This window comes from Tiliqua scincoides, chromosome 13 (assembly GCF_035046505.1).
Source record: "Tiliqua scincoides isolate rTilSci1 chromosome 13, rTilSci1.hap2, whole genome shotgun sequence".
NCBI classification, from domain to species: Eukaryota; Metazoa; Chordata; class Lepidosauria; order Squamata; family Scincidae; genus Tiliqua; species Tiliqua scincoides.
In genome coordinates, this window is record NC_089833.1 from 13,869,479 (window position 1) to 13,892,046 (window position 22,568).

General features: G+C 46.9%; 1 protein-coding gene across 1 annotated transcript in view; it reads right to left on the reverse strand.

The window, feature by feature from the left end:
• Positions 1–22,568, reverse strand: part of MAD1L1 (mitotic arrest deficient 1 like 1) — a 167,174-nt gene that overhangs the window by 35,354 nt on the left and 109,252 nt on the right. Inside the window, exon 11 of the mRNA XM_066640868.1 lies at positions 9,468–9,612. Coding sequence (XP_066496965.1) covers positions 9,468–9,612 — 145 coding nt within the window. The remainder of the gene's footprint in view (positions 1–9,467; positions 9,613–22,568) is intronic.

Consider the following 22,568-nt stretch of genomic DNA (forward strand, 5'->3'; position numbering starts at 1 on the left):
GAAGGCCCATAGCCAGGGAGACAGACCAGGGACAGACTGCACTTGCTCCCAGTGTGGAAGGGATTGTCACTCCCGAATTGGCCTTTTCAGCCATACTAGACGCTGTTCCAGAACCACCTTTCAGAGCGCAATACCAGAGTCTTTCGAGACTGAAGGTTGCCAACACTGTGTATTATAAATAAACTCAGTAAAATTCATTCATTCATTCATATAAGATCTGTCTCTAATGTATTCATTTATGTAAATTTATTCAAATTTCAAATGTAGATTAATTAATTTTTTCCCGGCCCCCCGACAGAGTGTCAGAGAGATGATGCGGCCCTCCTGCCAAAATGTTTGCCCACCAGGCAAGAGCGGACAGATGGGGCCTGGGCCCCACGCTGCATTGGTGACACTGTGAAATGTTAGCAGGATATTTACATCCAGTTAAATTTAAATAGGATAGTTAAATTCACATGCAATTCTGGTCCCTTTCTATCCAATCACATGCAAGAGAATGGAGACAAGGAAGGCCTGGAAAAGGATTCCCCTGAAAGGGTGATTTCGCAGCAGTTCCCAATGCTCACCCGCCCATCAAGAAACTTGCAAGAAAGAATTAATTACTACAGTGGGACCTCCTTACCCACAGGCTCAGCGTCCACAGATGCTGAGGCCACGGCAGGAGGACTTCAGCGGACCTCCTGGATGCAGCTCCCCACATCTCAGAAGGCCTCCCGGGCATGACCAGAAATCACTTCTGGTTTGCGCCGGTGACTTCTTGTCATGAACAGGAGGCTTCTTAGGAGGCCAGGCACATTCCCCTGGCACATCCCCCCACCCAGGGTTTTAATCATATGTAGATTTCGATATCTGGCATCACCTGGCAGGACAAAGTTCCTAACAACACAGTCCTGGAACGAGCTGGAATCCCCAGCATGTATGCACTGCTGAAACAGAGACGCCTGCGTTGGCTCGGTCATGTTGTGAGAATGGATGATGGGCGGATCCCAAAGGATCTCCTCTATGGAGAACTCGTGCAAGGAAAGCGCCCTACAGATAGACCACAGCTGCGATACAAGGACATCTGCAAGAGGGATCTGAAGGCCTTAGGGGTGGACCTCAACAGGTGGGAAACCCTGGCCTCTGAGCGGCCCGCTTGGAGGCAGGCTGTGCAGCATGGCCTTTCCCAGTTTGAAGAGACACTTGGCCAACAGACTGAGGCTAAGAGGCAAAGAAGGAAGGCCCATAGCCAGGGAGACAGGCCAGGGACAGACTGCACTTGCTCCCAGTGTGGAAGGGAATGTCACTCCCAAATTGGCCTTTTCAGCCACACTAGACGCTGTTCCAGAACCACCTTTCAGAGCGCGATACCAGAGTCTTTCGAGACTGAAGATTGGCAACAACAACATGAACAGATCCCCCATGGGTGCCACTGTATTCCATTCTTCCATGCTCCACAAGCCATTTTTCCTTCCTAGCTTCTCTTAGGCTAAACATCCACAGAACTGTAACTTCTGTTCCAAGGGACAAGAGAGAAGTGTGACGTCCCCACTCCTGCCCCCGGTGGCTTGTGCCAAGTTAGCTCAGAGACTCATTTTGACCTCACCATCACCAGCAGGGCTCCAGCTGCGGGCCCAAAGCTGACCAATGCCAGGTTAACGTGAATCCCTTCAACCCACTGGTACACTAGCTGATACACTCTCTCCCCGTGTGCCCTTTTTTCCATGCTGCTGCCATAACTTCCAATCAGTTCACTGTGGGTGCTCCTTTCTCATCCCCACGCAGCCGGGGAGCTGAAAGCGCAGATGCTCTGCTGCGACAAAGCCGAAGAGCGGAACAGATGCACAAAGTGACTTACCAGTGGCTGAGAAAGCCCCGAATTACCTGTCTTTGGTGTGTTGAAATGCTCGGCCGTAACATTGGATTAATCTAGCTTCTGTAGGCTGCGTGTAAAATATGCGTGTTTCTGGAACCCTGGAAGGCTGTGCTTCCCAGGAGAGAGATAGATAATGAAGGTCAAATAAATCTCTCTTGTTCGTGTATTTCTAATTTTCATAAACTAACCTTCGAGCAGTGAGCAAAATATTAATGTGGGGTTGCTCGGGAGAAGCAGAATCCATTAGCCATTCTAGATGACAGACTACTCCTAAGGCTTGGGAAAACCCCTGCAGGGTGGCGTACAGTATTTATTTTGATTTAATGCTGCCTAAATGGCTCCTATCACTCCGGCATTAAACACCCTCGCCATAAATTAATGTTAACAGATAGCACGCAGGCAGGAGGAAGGAGGCAGCACCTGCTGTTATAAAGCAAAGAACTGAGAAAGGTCAGCTGTTGCCACTCCAATGCCAGCTGTGCCATCTTCTGGGCACAACAAGGGAAGCAAGAATCGGAGCATGTTCATTGCACAGAGATTTCTTCCTGAAAGACCTGGGGGCTCCACCACCACCACCACCGGCTCAGTCTCCTGCAAGCCACGCCAACAGGCTGTGAAGAACCCCCCCCCTCATCTGCCATTTTAAAATATTAAACAGAACACAGCAGTCTGAGAACTATTATTATTAATAGTTATGAATATTATATACTGCTTTTCAACAGAAGTCGTTCACAAAGTGGTTTACAGAGAAAAATTAATCAATAAAAGGTTCCCGATCCCCAAAGAGCTCACAGTTAAAAAAAAAAAAATACAAGACACCAGCAAAAACCACTGGAAAATACACCATGCTAGGATGTAGAAGGACAGTTGATCTCCCCCTGCTAGACAAAGCACCCCTTTGAAAGGTGGTTCTTTGCCCGGTTAGCAAGAACAGGGAGGCAAGACTCCAAAGAGGCAAGTCTACCACTGAGCTACTGTTGAGCACTTCCGATTCAGATGGGAAAACTGGGCTGACAGATTGAGCTGTTGTCCTTAATAAGAATAATAAGTTGTCCTTTCTTTACTTTTTCTCTTTATTCCCCACCTTTGCTTATTTTTCTGCTTCTTTAAGCCACGGTGGAGGGAGGGCAGGGGAGCCAGCACTGGGATAGTAAAGTGCCTACTCTTTTGGGAGGGGCACCCAATAGACCGCAGTCCCGCAATACAGTCCAGAATACTTCCCATCAAGCAGTCGTTAACAACAGTGTCTTGCGGCAGGGCTGAATATAAGGAACAACACAACCACAGCAACACAAGGAAACAGACTGAGACCACAGCCGTGACCCGCAGGCGCAACAGTAAAAGCACTTACTGCAACTGTATTGTACATGCAACCCTAACGAGACCAGTGTGGGCCTAACAGGCACTAACAACAGTGTGGCTTCTGTAAGGAACTAAGGCAGAAGTTCCCAAATTGTTTGTTAGTAGGGGTGCCGGTAGCCCCTCCAATTGGCTGTCCTGGGTGCAGCCATCTTCGATCATGCAAGATCTTGTGTTATCCAAGGTGGTAGCGCCCAAATCTTAGGGCGCCACCATCTTGGATTGCGTGAAATCTCGCAAGACATGGGCCCCGTTGTCTTGGATCATGGGAGATCTTACAAGTGTTGGGTGTTGCCCTCTTGAATCACATCTCACGTGATCCAAGTTGAGCCCAGTTGATTCAGGAAGAAGCAGCTGTGGAAGCACCACGACCCCGGCTCCTACTTTGGGAACTACTAAGGGCTCGGCTATGTAAAATAACCGAGGGAGAAAAGCATGTTTCCATGCCTACTATCCAGGTGTATGAATATTCAACGCCACTCAGGTATAAGGCCATGTTTCTGTAATAGTCATGACCTCTGGCACAGGTTTGGAATCTGATCCTGGGGATGGAGGACAGTTGGGCCAGACAAACCAGGGCCAGTTGGGCCTCTGTCAGACTGGGTCTGAGTCTGCAACCCAGAAGTCTCTTGAGCCAAGCACACCAGAACCAACACACCCCGAGTCCAGAGTTCCCCAAGGTTCCCTTTGCAATGCCAAGTACCCCTACGCTCTCCTGAACCTAAATCTCAGCACCAGCAAGGGGTGCAGTTCAGTGGAGTAAAAGAGGAGTGCAAGAGCCCTATCCCTTTAAAAGCTTCCTCTTTCTCCAGGCAGGGAGGCGGAGTCTAGAAGGGGGAGTCTGGGACTGGAGATGGGCAAGACCCCATTCCCCCTCTGGCCCTTGTTGGAGGAAGTTCTGCAAGAACTTCTGAACCGCCTTGCCCTGCCTTGGGGGCGCCTGTCAGGACAAATTGGGACAATTACACTGCTCCGTTTTTCCTTTGGAGGCTGTTATATTTATATACAGATTATTATGATCGAGCTAATTATATTTAGCTTTGAAAGCTTCCCAGCGATTAAATTCAAAAGGGCAACAACTTCCTCCTGGAAGACAGCCCTTTCAAGTCTCGCTGCTCATCTCCCTTAAACGGAGACGGAAAAACGGGCTCGCAAGCCGCACTCGCGGCTCTCTTGAAACCGCCCGGATCAAACAGGGGGGAAGCGGTTGTGTGTTCACCTAATTCTGGAAGCCAATCTCCATTTGCTTAATATAGTCATGATATTTCACCAAGGTAATTATACTCTTAGCTATCAGTAACAATTAAACCCTCAGATTTGGAGTTGTTTAATAAAGGTCTCAAAATAAAAACGGCACACTCCGAACACAGGGTTTCCAAATGTCAAGCAGGCAAGTAATGTCTTGTGATGAATATAATGATGAGCCACACCATAAATCAGCATAAGTTATCCTGCCTCGATGCGAGATGACGGCAATATTATATTCCAAGCACCGCGCAATTCTCATCACAGCCGTAATAGGAAAAGGTACCCGTGAGAATGGAGATTGCAAAGAGGACATTAAGAATGAGCCTCGCCGCTGTTGCATTTGGTTTGGGGAGAGTGGCGTCTTTTGCAGAGGGTTTAATCGTGCACGATTTCCACAATTCTCTGGGCTGGAAGAAAACAGCCAACAGGGAACAGAGGACTTCACAGGGCCACTCCCTGCACCCTCTTCAAGAGGCGCAGAAGCTGGTGGATAATTTTGTCACGTTTACAGAATAGCAACAAGCATTTTAAAAAGGGAGGAAAATGATTCCAGCTCTCCCAGATGTGCACAAAAACAAAACAAAACCTGGAAGTGAATGTGAAACCAGATGTGAAACCAGAATGTGAAACCAGATCAAAATGAAACATCTGAATGTTGTGGTTCTTGAAAGATAGAACCTTCTTTCAATTGTAAAAATTCCTACGGGGATTTAAATAAGCCTGCCTATGTAAACCGCCTTGAATAAAGTCTTGAATGAAGACCAAGAAAAGGTGGTATATAAATTACCTGTATTATTATTATTATTATTATTATTATTATTATTATTATTATTATTATTATTATTATTATTATTATTATTAAGTGTACCGAAAATACAGAGTCAGGCTTGGAATCTAGAAGTGCCCTTGAAAATTCTGCAGGGGAAAAAGGCACAATTATTTGCTGCCCACCATCTATTTCCCAACTCGCTCACAACTCTGGATCCCCATGACCTTACTCCTTCCTTGTGTCAAAGACCTATCTAGTCCAGCTTCCTGTGTTGTCTCAGTGGCCCACCAGATAGCCCATCTCATTGCCACTTCCTTGCACCTGGCATTCAGAAAGAGACCACCTCTAGGACTCAGAGGCTGCAAATATTCATCACAGCTTGTAACCTGTGATGGACTTTTCTTCCAGAAATCTGTCCAATCCCCTTTTAAAAGCATCTAGGTCAGGTGCCATCAACAACACCCTGTGGCAAAGAGTTTCACAGATTAATTGGTTAGACACTGAGCATCTGAGAAGTTCTGTTCTTAACAATGCTTGTGCTATGTCTTTGGGAAAGATATTTCAGCTCTCTGTATAAAACTCCACTTTACAGGACTTCCAAGGAATGAAGGAAAGAAGGAAGGAAGGAAGAACTTTTTTTCCTTTCAAGCAAGCAATGGTGATGGAGTTCACTTTAGTCAAGAAACTTACATTGTTCTTCTGAATTTTCCCAGGTCAAATATTCAGAGAGCAGCAACGCTGAATGGGTAACATTATCAACCAGCTTTTATTTCCAGCCATCTTTAGAGTGGAAAGGTTATTCAGGGACAGATGGAAAGATACCTTCCTGATCACCACCAAACAAGCTGCTACAAGTAATCAACCAACACATACAATATCCTGATTTTCGAGAAAGTACTCTGATGGTGCTCTTAAAGCTGACCCTAGATCAGAAACCCAATATACCTCTAGCCCCCCCCCCCCCGTGGAGAACAACCCAAAGGAACACAAATTTATTGATCTTGTCTGGTGAGGAAGCACTCCACTGAAATTGCTTACCTTAACAAGCAGGAGGCTCAGTCTACAGTAATCAGTGTCAGTGGAACTCTTTGCCACAGGATGTGATGATGGCACCTGGCCTAGATGTCTTGAAATGGGGATTGGACAGATTGGTGGAGGAAAAGACCATCACAGGTTACAAACCACGGTCGGTATATGCAACCTCCTGGTTCTAGAAATAGGCTATCCCGGAATGTCAGGTGCAAGGCAGTGGCAACAGGATACAAGGCTTTCATGATCCTGTGTACTCCCTGAGACATCTGGTGAGTCACTGTGAGATCCAGGAAGCTGGACTTGATGTGCCCTTGGCCGGATCCTGCAGGGCTCTTGTTATATTCTTATAAGAAGAGACCATCCAAATTGCATTGAAGTTTTATGATCAACTGTGCACTAACAAATATCTGGGGGATAGGAACTGTCTCTCCCAATGACACAAGCGTTTACTGGCTAGGCTTACATGAGCTTGACGAGGCATTAATTGCTTCGGAACACTTTATTGTTGCCTTCCGGAAGGGCAAAAAAAATGAAGCTATTTGGTTGTCAAAATGCTGGCTACACACCAGTAAAGAGATTGATATTACTGTGAGAGCCGGAGGAGGCGTCTAGCCACAGCGTGGCTCGTGGCAAGCTAGGATTATCTAAATGGCACCGATACAAAGGCAACCATCAGAAATCCTGAATGCTTCCAATTCAGGAAACTTCCATTTTTGTTTTGTTTCATAATATACTCAGTAAACAGGCAGGGGGAAAAAAAACTCAAATAAAAAAAGGAGTAAATCAACAAAAAGGCTTGACATGCGTTAAATCTCTAAGCTCACTATGTGCGTGGCTCCCCCCCCCCAAATATCAGAGAACAGATACAGAAACCAGAGAGGCAGACATATTCCTCCTTAACCAGAACAGACTCTCTCCAAGGGGACTCTTGGCTGATTGACTAATTTCCTACTTGCTCACTTTTCCACTCCAGCTATTGGAAAGGAATGACACTTTGGGTGGATGACAGACCTCTGGGCGCCCAAAGCTGGCCTTAATTAAAACAGTTCCCTGTCTCCAGGACTGCTTCCAGATTCGGAAGGCAAACATGCAAAATGATAATTGTCATGAAATGTGTGCAGTTGTGATAGCCAAGACCTGGGTGTGAGAATTATGCCTGCCTCCCAACTACAAGCAGACAAACAGAAAGCTGACTGAAGGTTTTCTATGCAATGTCATCAGAAAATTGCACACATCCATCCCCAGTGACTGAGACTAAGACCGTATACACACTCACATGGGAGGAAGACCCACTGAACTAAACAGGGCTCCCGTCCGAGTAGAGATGCAGAGGACTGCAGTGCAAGCCTCCTTAACACATGCCTTCCAAATCCAGCACATGCAGTTCTAAGGAAGCCACAGGATTGACATGTCATGCTAGACAACTAGAACACTAAAATGATGTCAAAGCAGAGTGAAGATCTAGGGCAGTGGTTCCCAAATTTGTTACCACTGGGACCCACTTTTTAAACTGACACTGTATTTTCTACAGTGTCCACCTAAGTTTTACCAGACCTAACCCATTTTTGCCCAGCCCACAGGTGTACACACTTGGTTCCTGTTGCATATATGCAACGTTGGGCAGAAATGGCTTCAAAAAGATCTGGGAAGAAATAATATTTGTTTATTATCAATAATAACCATTAAAAACCCTCATTTATCTCCCTATATTTACACATGATTGTAAACTGCAGGAGCTCAGCTCTTTGCAGGACTGCCAGCAGCTACAGTATCTGAATTTTTAATAACCTCAGGGCTTGAAACACTTACCTGATCTTTCCATCACCCTTTGGTGACCCACCAAAAATCAGGTCACAGCCCACAGTTTGGGAAGCACATCTAGGGCACATGGAAAAGATCCAATAAACTACGTAACAGAATGGCAAACGACCTCTGCAAAGGAGCTGTGTTGGTCGTTTGCAACAGAAAGGAAAAGAGTCACGAACTCCTTAAAACCAATTCGTTTTAGTATCGGTTTTAAATGCTTAATGCACAGCCCAAAAGGAAGATCCAGCCTGGACTGAATCTTGCAGGCAGACATCACTCAAAACTCAGTGGCTTACTCAGTATAAATAAAAAGGATATTTGCTTGGATATCACTAGCGCTAAATAGGATGGCTTCTCTGTACTTCTAAGATAGACTACCTTATTCTGAAAGAGCCAAGAAAGATGGACTCCCCCTTGCCCTCCTCTCCCCCTCCCACCATTTTCAATAATATGTAAAGCAGAGGAGCCAACCACAGGAGCTAATAATTAGATAATTAAATATCAGCCTGAGTTATAAAGCTTTCAGTTCAGCGGTATTATTTTTAACAGGTAATATTTTTGCTCAATTTAATATTAAAAGTACAGGATCGTTTTCATTTAATTAAAACTGTGCCAGGTTCACACCGGCTGAAAAACTATTACCAGACACCGTGCCAGGGAAACAGCGGGCAGGTACCCGTCGCGGCTTTCACCGCACAAATCCATTCCAAAGGCGGAGTCGAAATGACAAAGCAGCTGAGTAGCAAGCTCTTTCCAAGCAACTGCTTAGTAATAAGAAACCCACCAAACGCGAACAGTGCAATTTTTCCCATGTGGAGAGAGGTGCTGTAGTTCCGCCGTAAGGGCTCAAGATTTCACATGGAGAGTCCATGGGCACGATCAGCTCTCCATATTGAATTTGTGATTGTTTACTGCAGTGGTTTCCAAATTTTTTTGACTGGGGGCTCCCTTGATCTACCCGGCCATCAGCTGCAGTTCCCCATTAGGACTATCCCATATAATCCTATAAACTGTATAGGGTGGTGTTTCTTTTCATGAGGATTTCACAGCTCCCCTGGCTGGTTTCTGTGTTGGGAAACACTGCTGGCTCACGCAGTTGGGAAACACCGGTTTATTGGATTTGGGTTCATTTACAGTGATTGATTCAGAATTGTTATTCTCATCAATTGTTTGTAAAGGATTTTGATCACTTGAAAAAGCAGTCCAAAAAAATCAAATAAACAAGACTGCAAGGACAGGTAAGGACCGTTCTTTCTGAGAACCACATTCCCCCACTAAGGAACTTCCTTGCCCTAGAGATTCCCCCCAAACAACATCAATCCTTTTCTAGATCTTCCAACAAGCAAGGGAAGGTGAAAACAAGACTAACATGAAAGCCATTTCCTCCAGGAAACATACCTTGATCAATAACTGGACACGCTTCTGCAAGCTTCTGACCATGGTTTCGTGGTGCTCACGCTTTTTCCTCTCCTCCAGTAGTTGACTCTGGACCTTCAGTAACTCTTCCTGCAGTTGCTTCCGGGCCTTCTCCAAGAGCCTGGCACTAGGAAAGACAAAAATTGCCAAATCTCAGCACCTCAAGATTTCTGCATCTGAAAACAGAACTTTCTTCCAGAGACCAACAGCTTACAGAAGTTCAGAATGGGAACATGCTTGGCCAGCTCATCGGTATCTTCCTGCTTACAAATGCTTTCTTGACTGGTCACCTGAACGCAACTCTAGTTTGCAACAAGCAATTGCTAAGGGTGCAACATTGTTGTAAGAATATACATCACATTTAACAAAGAAGTTCTCAGACACATACATAGCAGAACAGCACCTTTCAGCACCTCAAGAGACCTGTCAGTGCCTCTCAAAACATGCCAAAAGACTGCCCCTTCTTTACCTGTGAGGAGTGTCTGCTCCTTCCACTTCCTGGATTGTGGAAGAGGGGGTCAGAGCAGAAGAGTCTGTGTGAAGGAGAGTGGTGGGCTAGAGTGTCAGAATGCCTCTCCCCCCCCCCACTCACTTTCACACTTTCCCTTCTGTTCCATTCCCCTCTTCCAGTTAAGGGAGTGGGAAAATAAGGACCAGAAACAGAGGTGAATGGGAGACAGAGATGGGCACACACCCCCCATTCATCTGCTTCCTTAGGCAACTATCTCAGTCAACCTAATGGATGGGCCAACCCTGCCAAGAGGGTCCCTGGCCCAACAGGACTCAATCTAAAAAGAAGCACAAAGAGACTCTGGCAAGTAGCCACTTGGAGGACAGTAGTAGCCACTTATTCTGGGAGAAAATTGTGATGGTTGCTCTACCCCTGCTAAATATAAGAGAGCCACCACTTTAAAAAGGGACCTCTGTCCAGTTAGCAGGAGTCATCTCACTCACACAGGTTCTAATCATTGCAACGCCATTAGGGTATCACGGCAGACTCGGAAGGGAGCAGCGTGATTTCCCCAGTGGCCCCTCTTACCTGTTCTCTGGGTGCCACCATCTTGGATCTTGCAAAATCTCACCAGATCCAAGATGGCAATGCCCGATTCTGATGAGATTTCGGTGATGCCATCTTGGATTTTGCAAGATGGTGGTGCCTGACTGAGCCAGAAAGAAGAGGCTGTGGGGGTGCCATGATCTAGGTAAGTTTGGGAACCATGGCATTATTGAAACATGCATATCTTGCTTTTGTTATGCATATTCATCGTGACTTGTGATGCCCACAAATGGAGCCCACGACTCTGTTTAACCTAAGACAGCCAATATTGGTCCCTCGTTAAAAAGGCAAAAGAAAACTGGCACCTTCACAAGACTGTCACAGTGTTTTGTATGTGAGCAAGAGAAAGACGAACCAAAGGATATTCTTGTTCTAAGTCAGGGGTGCCCAAACCCCAGCCCGGGGGCCACTTGCGGCCCTCGGGGACTCCCAATGCGGCCCGCGGGGAGCCCCCAGTCTCCAATGAGTCTCTGGCCCTCCAGAGACTTGATGGAGCCCATGCTTGCCCAACATGAGTGCTTACAGCATGAGGGTGACTGTTCAACCTCTCACATGAGCTGTGGGATGAGGGCTCCCTCCACTGCTTGCTGTTTCACATCTGTGATGCAGTAGCAAAGGAAAGACCAGCCTTGCTTTGTGCATGGCCTTTTATAGGCCTTGAGCTATTGCAAGACCTTCATTCATTCATAGAAGTTCCATCTCTAATATATTAATTTATGTAAATTTATTCAAATTTGAAATGTAAATTAATTCTTTTTTCCCCAGCCCCCAACACAGTGTCAGAGAGATGATGTGGCCCTCCTGCCAAAAAGTTTGGACATCCCTGTTCTAAGTTAAACAACCTTTTTTGTTCTTTCCACGCACTTCTTTTCAGCCACAATCACAAACCCTGGTTGCTAATTCCCAGTCAAATCCTTCCCTGCCTGCTCCACGCTTGCATTTTAAAATCTGTCAAATGAATTAAAGGGCTCTATGAAAGTTCCAGTTCAATTTGAAGCTATTCATATACCAATTTAATAGTCAAGAGTGTAAAATAAGATTCTTTCCATGGCCGTTCTCAGGTGGGAAAGTTAATCAGGGAGGCTATAAATTCACGGCAGAAAAAGGGCTAATTTAATAAGCAGAACATCACAGCGACCCTGTCCCTTTTTCTGTTTTAATTAATTAGTTACACAGAGAATGAAACCTTTGCCACACAGTCGCATGTACGTCTTCTGTTAAGAAACTATTTTGAATGCCAGAACTTAAGTAGTGCAGGTACTCCGGAAAAGGGAAAAGCCAGCTTTTTCCCTCCCTCCTTCCAGCCGCCACTGCTCAGATTTCAAAACACAGATGAATGGACTCAATTTTATGCATGGCCATTTGGGGATAAACTAGCCATTAGATGATACAGCTGAGAAAAATACCATGCATAGAGCTAAGAACAAAATTGGACTGGGAATGCATTTTCATTCTAGACGGAAGTAGGAGCAGCTTATTTTGGAATATTGGCCTTCAATTGGCAAGATTGTTGGCAACCTTCAGTCTCGAAAGACTATGGTATCGCGCTCTGAAAGGTGGTTCTGGAACAGCGTCTAGTGTGGCTGAAAAGGCCAATTTGGGAGTGACAATCCCTTCCACACCGGGAGCAAGTGCAGTCTGTCCCTGGTCTGTCTCCCTGGCTATGGGCCTTCCTTCTTTGCCTCTTTGCCTCAGACTGTTGGCCAAGTGTCTCTTCAAACTGGGAAAGGCCATGCTGCACAGCCTGCCTCCAAGCGGGCCGCTCAGAGGCCAAGGTTTCCCACTTGTTGAGGTCCACTTCTAAGGCCTTCAGATCCCTCTTGCAGATGTCCTTGCATCGCAGCTGTGGTCTACCTGTAGGGCGCTTTCCTTGCACGAGTTCTCCATAGAGGAGATCCTTTGGGATCCGGCCATCATCCATTCTCACGACATGACCGAGCCAACGCAGGTGTCTCTGTTTCTGCAGTGCATACATGCTAGGGATTCCAGCTCGTTCCAGGACTGTGTTTGGAACTTTGTCCTGCCAGGTGATGCCGAGAATGCATCGGAGGCAGCGCATGTGGAAAGCGTTCGGTTTCCTCTCCTGTTGTGAGCAAAGAGTCCATGACTCACTGCAGTACAGAAGTGTACTCAGGACGCAAGCTCTGCAGACCATTGGCAAGAACAGCCCCACAATTGACTTCAACCGGAAGACCCAATGACATTTGGTTTTGTTTTAAAACAGCGGTTCTCAAACGTTACAGCACCAGGACCCACTTTTTAGAATAACAATCTGTCGGGAACCACCAGTAGTGATGTCATCAACCTGGAAGTGATGTCATGGCCAGAAGCGACATCAACAATTTAGGCTTCACGTGGATAATTTCTCGAACTAATATTTGAGTTTTGTTGACTATGCCAATAAAGGTTTTGATTTGATTTGGGCTTCAAACCTAAACCACAATCAGCCAAGGTTCCATTAAACAGCATGCTCATGCTGTTATTTCAAAAGCTGGGAATTCAAACCTTCCAGAATGCAGGCTTGGACCCTTCTCCAACCACCCAGCCCTCTCCCCTTTCCAGCATCCCATCGGGAGCCTGCCCTGCCCTGCAGCTCTGTCCCCTGTATTTTCAGCTCTCAATTTTCAATAGGGAGCTGAGTTAAGTGCTATGTGACCCACCTAGTGGGTCCTGACTAACAGCTTGAGAAATGCTGCCTTAAAACCTTGAGAAGAATCAATGTTCAATATTGAACCAGATTAGAGTCGTAAAGTCGTAGAGTCGTAAAGTCGTTGACTCCTGCTAATTGGGTAAGAGGCACTTTTTCAAGTGGGTGCTCCTCTTTTATTTAGCAGGGGGAGAGTAACTGGCCCACCTCACCCCAGCAGTGTCTTTTCTAGTGGCTGTCTGCTGGTATTCTTTTGCATCTTTTTAGATTGTGAGCCCTTTTGGGACAGGGAGCCATTTAGTTATTTGATTTTTCTCTGTAAACCGCTTTGTGAACTTTTAGTTGAAAAGCGGTATATAAATACTGTTAATAATAGAGTTAATAACAAAGGTTGATGGTCATCTAGTACATACAAATGCTATACTGGATAACAGGGCATAAGTTTATTACCAATACCAGTCCTAATCATCATCATCGTCATCTGAAGTGGACCTACCCAGCTCACAGCTTTACACTACACATTGCATAGTCACAGACTGCTAGAAGACAATTACCCCAATTTTCAATGTTTCTGGGAACTCTTAACATAATTTAGGTCTAAAAACCTCTGGGTTTCAGAGGCAACCTATCTCTGAATGAGAGACGCAAGGGAGGGACAACAGGATGCAGGTGTTTTGTTATCTTGTGTGATCCCTGAGGCATCTGATGGGCCACTGTAAGATACAGCAAGCTGGGCTGGGTGAGCCTTTGGCCTGATCCAGTGGGGCTCTTCTTAGGTCATTACTAAGAACCCAAGCAGTAAAAAGCAGCATCTTGAGTTCCCCAACCCCTTAAGACTGCAGTTCTGTTCTGTAGCACAGCACAAATGTCGGAAAAGTCATTTAAGAAAGAACACCACACAATGACTTGTGCCTTGCTAGCAGCCAGCATTTTGACCAGAGTCCTAGAAGGCCCAGAGAAGAGCCTGCCCTCCACACCGGCAACCCGTCTCCTGCTGACTCTTTGGAGGACAGCCATTATGTCACCCAAGGCTTCCTTTTTTCCAAAGCTCATAAAAAATTAAGCCGCGCGTCTGATGGCTGACTTGAACTATGAGCAGGTTGGCATTTTCAGAAATCTTTGCAAGTTCAAAGTGCATATTCTTGGCCTTAAAGAGGGAAAAAGCCATTCCTGTTTATTAGGCGATTAAAGTACCTCCGCACCCCGCGCCACTGAATGAAGTGGAAGGATCGTTGTGTTTTCCGAGTCGCCAAGAGCCTCTTTTCTTTAGACCATTTTAATGTAATCTTAATGATAAGACGCCACTTTCGAGACTGTCCTCAGCCTTTCCAAGAACAAGATGCACCACGAATACAGATGCTACATGATGCATTTTAAGAGCCGTCTTCAAAACCAAATCAGCTGCGAGTCTTTAGAAATGCACCTCTAATTCTCTAGGAAGCCACCCACCGTCCCAGATGTGGAGCACCACAAAGATTTGACGCATGCTGGCTCTGCCGCACCGCCTGTCGAAAGAACATGGCAACTCATGTGCTAGTTGTACTGATTGCGGAAACGGAGCAGAGGGAGGCAGAGAGAACGGGGCAGCAGCAAAGACAAATCTTTGCGAGGGTAGTCAGGCCAGCATCAACAGAAGTAACTAGTCTGTGGAACTCCTTGCCACAGAATGTGGTGATGGCATCTGGACTAGATGCCTTGAAAAGGGGGTCGGACAGATTTATGGAGGAAAAGTCCATCACAGGTTACAAGCCATAATGGGTATGTGTGACCTCCCGGTGTTTGAAGTAAGCTACCTCAGAATGCCAAGTGTAGTGGCAACAGGAGACAGGTCTCTTGTTTTGTGTTCTCCCAGAGGCATCTGTTGGGCCACTGTAAGATCATGGACAAATCGGCCTTTGGCCTGATCCGGCAGGGTTCTTCTTATGAGTAGGTCTTGTGAGAAACAACAGCTGCGAAAAGAATGGCTGCCTGAAAAACATTTGCTCTCCTCAGGAGTAAGATGTGCTACTTGGGTTTTGGGGTGCCCTGTCACCACCACCCCCCACAGCAGTTTTTTCCAAGTGAAAAATACGCAGAAAGCAGGGAGTGAGAAGGCAGCCCCGACTCCCCCCAGGCTGTGGTCTCAGCCGCCTGTCTGCAAATGGCTCCTTCGCCCATCTAATTCCAATTCTAAATGCTTCAGAGTGTCATTACACTCTTTTTTTTTACTTTGAAAAACAGAAATCCAAACTGCAGAAACCAAACAGAGAATGGAGAGGGAGAGAAAATAAAGCAAAGATTGAAGTAATTACTAATCAAAAGAGAGGCCAGGACATGGGACAGTGAAGCCCCCCAGTCATCTCTACCCAGCAATTTCGCTCCATGTCGCCTCTGATGAGTTTTGTATTTCTAACATTTCATCAATTTGAATCACCAAATTCAATTTGCATCCACAGATAAACAGAGAAAGGGACAGACAGGCAAAATGGTAAATACTCTCCAGCTGACCTTGAAGTCAGAGACGGAAAAACTGCCCTCCTCCTTTCAACTCAATCCCAACTGTAATGAATAATCCAATTTGCCCCATCAGTTCCCAACCTGTAATCACGCCGGGGCACACTTCATAAATGAGCATCGAGGTCTGGGTGCGAGACAAAGAGACGTGCTCCCGTTCCGCGCCATTCCCTCCAACACTTGGTGCTTTGGTAAACCTTTATTGGCATACAAAAAGTCCAATGACAATAACAAATATAACAAGGCAAAGAGATACAACTTTATCAGCTATCAACTTCTGGCCTTTGCCATAGAAACTGCCGCCAGAAATTCCGCCACCAAAATGGTGATGGAAGGGGAATAATCACTAAGAAGGATTGGCAAAGGATCAACAAGAGAAGCAGGAAGAGAAGAGAGAAAAGGGCCAAGTAGGTGGGAGATTATGATGGGCAGTACACCGAAGAAGAATATGATCCAAAGTATCTGGTTCAACTGAACAAAACAGACATGATCTATTTGAACGAGGGATCTTAGAAAATCTCCCTTGGTGTATTGCAGATGGAAATATGTTCAATCTCGCTAACATGAAAGCCCTTCTTTTGCTCGGATTAATAAATTGGACGAAATAATTCACAGTTCCCTCCAACACTGTGGCCCACCCTTGCCCCTGCCGCCTATCGAAGATGTCATCATTTCCAGACATTGTGTCTTGGACAACGTAGTGGGGAAGAACATGGGATAAGCACTAGTTGCAGCCATAAGAGGGACCCTGGAAACGTGTGGAGATGCCATTCAGGACTGATACAACCTTTTTTTTGGGGGGGGGGGAAGGGGGATTTGACCTGTCCATGCCTCAGAAAACTTTTGCATTTTCTGCCCCAGGCACCGTAGTATTGCGAGCAATCTCAGCTGACCTTGGTCATGCACATATCCGGTGCAGCCTCGTGAAGAGCTCTTTGCTCCCCAGACCATGCCTGGTGTGTACAGAAAGGCAGTCCCAACTGAGATGTAACTCCAGGGTTTACCTCGCAAAAAGATATTCCCAGAAAACACCTGGACGGTTACCCTAACTAAAAATACAGACAGCAGATAGTTGCTTGACATAAGATGTTCTCATCACATTGCCCTAGGGTGGTTTCCATCGCCTTTCTTTCCAGAACATTCTTAATGACCACCGGGGGTACGGGCGTCAGGCAAGACGACGACAATGCCTTATATACGCCTTTTCAGCCAAAGTGGTTCACAAAGCGGTTTGCATAATAAATCAAGCAAAATGGTTCCCTGAATCTTACTCAGAAGGGAAGGTGAAGACTTGTTGCTGTTGCTTGATTTCCCTAGGGCACTGGGTGGGCTGCTGTGAGATACAGGAAGCTGGACTAGATGGGCCTATGGCCTGATCCAGTGGGGCTGTTCTTATGTTCTTAACTACAATTCCCAGGAGGCCTTGCAGGTCTCTTGTTGTCTGGTGTGCTCCCTGGGGCATTTGGTGGGCCGCTGTGAGATACAGGAAGCTGGACTAGGTGGGCCTATGGCCTAATCCAGTGGGGCTGTTCTTATGTTCTTAACTACAATTCCCAGGAAGCCTTGCAGGTCTCTTGTTATCTGGTGTGCTCCCTGGGCATTTGGTGGGCCGCTGTGAGATACAGGAAGCTGGACTAGATGGTCCTATGGCCTGATCCAGTGGGGCTGTTCTTATGTTCTTAACTACAATTCCCAGGAAGCCTTGCAGGTCTCTTGTTATCTGGTGTGCTCCCTGGGCATTTGGTGGGCCACTGTGAGATACAGGAAGCTGGACTAGGTGGGCCTATGGCCTGATCCAGTGGGGCTGTTCTTATGTTCTTAACTACAATTCCCAGGAAGCCTTGCAGGTCTCTTGTTATCAGGTGTGCTCCCTGGGGCATTTGGTGGGCCGCTGTGAGATACGGGAAGCTGGACTAGATGGGCCTCTGGCCTGATCCAGTGGGGCTGTTCTTATGTTCTTAACTACAATTCCCAGGAGGCCTTGCAGGTCTCTTGTTGTCTGGTGTGCTCCCTGGGGCATTTGGTGGGCCGCTGTGAGATACAGGAAGCTGGACTAGGTGGGCCTATGGCCTGATCCAGTGGGGCTGTTCTTATGTTCTTAACTACAATTCCCAGGAAGCCTTGCAGGTCTCTGTTATCTGGTGTGCTCCCTGGGCATTTGGTGGGCCGCTGTGAGATACAGGAAGCTGGACTAGGTGGGCCTATGGCCTGATCCAGTGGGGCTGTTCTTATGTTCTTAACTACAATTCCCAGGAAGCCTTGCAGGTCTCTTGTTATCAGGTGTGCTCCCTGGGGCATTTGGTGGGCCGCTGTGAGATACGGGAAGCTGGACTAGATGGGCCTCTGGCCTGATCCAGTGGGGCTGTTCTTATGTTCTTAACTACAATTCCCAGGAGGCCTTGCAGGTCTCTTGTTGTCTAGTGTGCTCCCTGGGGCATTTGGTGGGCCGCTGTGAGATACAGGAAGCTGGACTAGGTGGGCCTATGGCCTGATCCAGTGGGGCTGTTCTTATGTTCTTAACTACAATTCCCAGGAAGCCTTGCAGGTCTCTTGTTATCTGGTGTGCTCCCTGGGCATTTGGTGGGCCGCTGTGAGATACAGGAAGCTGGACTAGATGGGCCTATGGCCTGATCCAGTGGGGCTGTTCTTATGTTCTTAACTACAATTCCCAGGAGGCCTTGCAGGTCTCTTGTTGTCTGGTGTGCTCCCTGGGGCATTTGGTGGGCCGCTGTGAGATACGGGAAGCTGGACTAGATGGGCCTATGGCCTGATCCAGTGGGGCTGTTCTTATGTTCTTAACTACAATTCCCAGGAGGCCTTGCAGGTCTCTTGTTGTCTGGTGTGCTCCCTGGGGCATTTGGTGGGCCGCTGTGAGATACGGGAAGCTGGACTAGATGGTCCTATGGCCTGATCCAGTGGGGCTGTTCTTATGTTCTTAACTACAATTCCCAGGAGGCCTTGCAGGTCTCTTGTTATCTGGTGTGCTCCCTGGGGCATTGGGTGGGCCGCTGTGAGATACAGGCAGGAAGGCAACCGGTTTGTCTCACCAGGTCCACCAAAGAGACGTTGAATCGCACCTATGATGTTTCCTTGCATGCACAACCATCACACAGGGACACACTCTCCTCTACAGTGCCAAAGGCCGAAGTTCAAGGAAGTTGGGTGGGGGCCAGGTGTGCAACACGGCACTCAGGGGCCTGCGCCAAGCAACAGCAGGCGACATATTTCTGAAAACGCAAGGGGGCAAGAGCACTGAGAATGCCTGAAGGCTTAAACAATTTAAAGAATTTGCTTCTTCTTCTTGCAATGAGTACCGCACTTCAATGACAAAGAGCCCTCGCGGATCCATGACTCACCACCGCTGCATGAATACTCCCCGGGATCATCTGAGCTGACCTTTTCCAATCAGACTTCATTTGGAATGCATGTTACGGGCCGTCTTGCAGGAAACGAGAGGCTTGTGTGGCTGGCCACTCACGGTTGGTTTCCTGATCCGTACACAGTTTTTATTTCATCAGCAACTCCGCTGCATTCAGGTTTTCCTGAAAGGGTATTGGGGAAGGGGGCAGGATGGAAGATCCAGGCCCAGAGGGGCCTCTTTGGTGATCCTGAATAAAATGGCGCGCTTAGCTGCTCAGGAACTGCACAGCAGCCTTTCGTCTCTGGATAACTGATCAGGACACTGCACTAGTGCTGACCACAGAGTTTTAAGCCGATGGCTCCTCGTGAACGAGAGCCACGGTGCAAGCAAGCAGTAGGAAATGAATGGGATCAGAATGCCTACGTGGGACTGGGAAACAGCCACCCCGGGGAAGGAAAAACTAGACCGTATTTTTACCATTTCTGAAGACTGAAGGCATTTCCTCATTTCACAGCAAAGCACTACCTTTTCTAGAAAACTTTTTGAGTTACCTTCTGAATGAGAGCCAGCAAGGCTCTCCATTGTAATCCATTATGGGTTACAAGCCATGATGTGTATGCGCAACCTCCTGATTTTAGAAATGGGCTATGTCAGAATGCCAGATGCAAGGGAGGGCACCAGGATGAGGTCTCTTGTTATCTGGTGTGCTCCCTGGGCATTTGGTGGGCCCCTGTGAGATACAGGAAGCTGGACAAGATGGGCCTATGTCCCGATCCAGTGGGGCTGTTCTTATGTTCTTAACTACAATTCCCAGGAAGCCTTGCAGGTCTCTTGTTATCTGGTGTGCTCCCTGGGGCATTTGGTGGGCCGCTGTGAGATACAGGAAATTGGACTAGATGGGCCTATGGCCTGATCCAGTGGGGCTGTTCTTATGTTCTTAACTACAATTCCCAGGAGGCCTTGCAGGTCTCTTGTTATCTGGTGTGCTCCCTGGGGCATTGGGTGGGCCGCTGTGAGATACAGGAAGCTGTACTAGATGGGCCTATGGCCTGATCCAGTGGGGCTGTTCTTATGTTCTTAACTACAATTCCCAGGAGGCCTTGCAGGTCTCTTGTTATCTGGTGTGCTCCCTGGGGCATTGGGTGGGCCGCTGTGAGATACAGGAAGCTGGACTAGATGGGCCTATGGCCTGATCCAGTGGGGCTGTTCTTATGTTCTTAAGGCACAGTGGAGAGAGGGTTGAACTTTGGAAAAACTGGATTTAGACCCCCTCCATTCTGTTACCACTCCCTTGCACCTGCCATCAAGAGATACCCTACTTCTAGAACCAGGAGGTTGCATATATCCATCATGGCTTGCAACCTGTGATGAACTTGACCTCCATCAATGTCCAATCTCCCTTTAAGGCATCTAGGCCAGACACCATCACCATATCCTGCGGTAAGGAGTTCCAAAGATTAATTACGGGCTGGGTAACAAAATATTTTCTTTTGTCTGTTCTAATTCACCTGACACTCCTGACTAGAAATACTCCTCAGTTGCGAAGAAATATTACTATATATTATTCTATATTATTATCAAATATTCTTCCACATAGGGAAGAATACTGGCCCTATACTGGCCCTATACTGCTCTGGGCCAGGGTATCTTAGAGACCGCCTACTTCCGCACAATCCGGCTCATCCTCTTAGGTCATCAGAGAAGGCCTTTCTACAAGTGCCACCGCCTAAGGAGGTACATGGGGCGGCGGCAAGAAATAGGGCCTTCTCAGTAGTGGCACCAACGTTATGGAACTCCCTTCCCCTTGACGTGAGAATGGCTCCCTCTCTTGAGACTTTTCGGCGAGGCCTGAAGACCCTTCTGTTTAAACAAGCCTTCTGAGTTCATGGCCTTTTTAACACCTTTTCTACATCTTTTAGTATTTTTTACAGGCCGGATTCCTCTATGTTCTGCTGCTTTATGCTCTTTTTATCTGACTACTGTTTTTATGGTATCTGTTAATGTGTTTTTAATATGTTTTTTATCTGTTGGTTAAATTATGTTTTTTAATCTGTTTTTAACATGTTGTAAGCTGCCCTGGGTCCCTTTTAGGGAGAAGGGCGGGATATAAATAAAGTTGTTTTATTATTATTATTATTATTATTAGTGATCACTTTCTACAAATGACAATGCTTTGTCTTTAAAATGGGTCTTCCGTTCTCTCATTTTACAGTGCGTACACTTGGCTGCTCCAGGAAAGCTGATCTTCCTTCTATACATCCTTGTCATTGATGGGCTCAGGGAAAGAGAGACCATCCAGCTGTCTGTGACTCAAGTCATCAGATCTGAACAGCCAAGAGCAACATCACAATGGCCCACACCTGCCAGGGGAACAGAGGAGGCTGGATAGAGAAGAAAACTGCGACAACAGAAAGTCGTGCTTCTCACTCTCCCCGAGGCAACCCAACATCCCAATTAGCAGGTCTGATATCGCTGGACCCTACATCTCCCGCGATCAATACAGACACTTCGGCAGCCAACAGCAGACAGCTCTAAGCTCAGCGCTCCGTTCGATCAGCACCTGTGTTCCATTATAATCTGCCTCTGATGTGCCTGATTAATAAAGCCCATTCTTCCTGTTTATTTCCTTATCGATCTCGCTGTCCCCATACTTAGGAAAGAGAAGTCAATGTGGTGGGAAGCAGCACTTCCATGGAGGTTTTGCATTCATGCCTCCTTAAGTCTTTCCCACCCTCCCTCCTTAAACACCACAGTGTGGCTGAAGGAGACTTCTACATGGTAGCGCTGTCACAAATGCTTCTTATCTCCTTTTATACCTGCACTGGCAAACCTCCTGCTTGCTGTCAGTAGACTAATGAACTGGGAGGCTCATCTAAGAACCCCTCTGCAGTAGAAGGGAATATTCACAAGAAGGAACAGCTCCCAAGCTGGAAAAGGGAATGCTCCTGCACCCCAATCTCCACCGACAACGGCCAAGCCCCCACCAGGTTCCTTGGCCCAGAAAGTTGACACTTGACTTGAAAAATGCCAGCTCTAAGCAGTTTATTTCCTCTTGAACTTTAAGAACTGACGGAGATAGGGGTGACCTTTAAAAAGGCAGGGCTAGTTCTTGTACAAAAATGACAGAAGTGTTCTCCGCTTACACAGCATGGGAAAGGTACTAAACAAACCCAGTATGCAAACATACGCTTTTTTTTTCAGGAGCGGACTGGAATCCAGGCTCTCTCAGTTGGGCCTGGACAGTCAAGGGCTGGTGGCTTAAGATATAAATGGCTCCAAAAAGGAGAAGCATATCAAAGGTAAAGAATTCTGCTACCTCCTTCGCTAAAAATAAGGATGGAGCATGTAGCACAACGAAGCCTTGAGCAGCACCAAAGGTCAGCAAGAACTGCCAGCTTTGGTCATAGTCCAAAACAACGAAGTGTGCAATTCATCAGAGGCCACATGTTTTAATTGAGCAAAAGGTTCTTTCTGATCAATCACGACAGCCCTAATTAGATCTTCAGGGTACACACGCCAGCATGA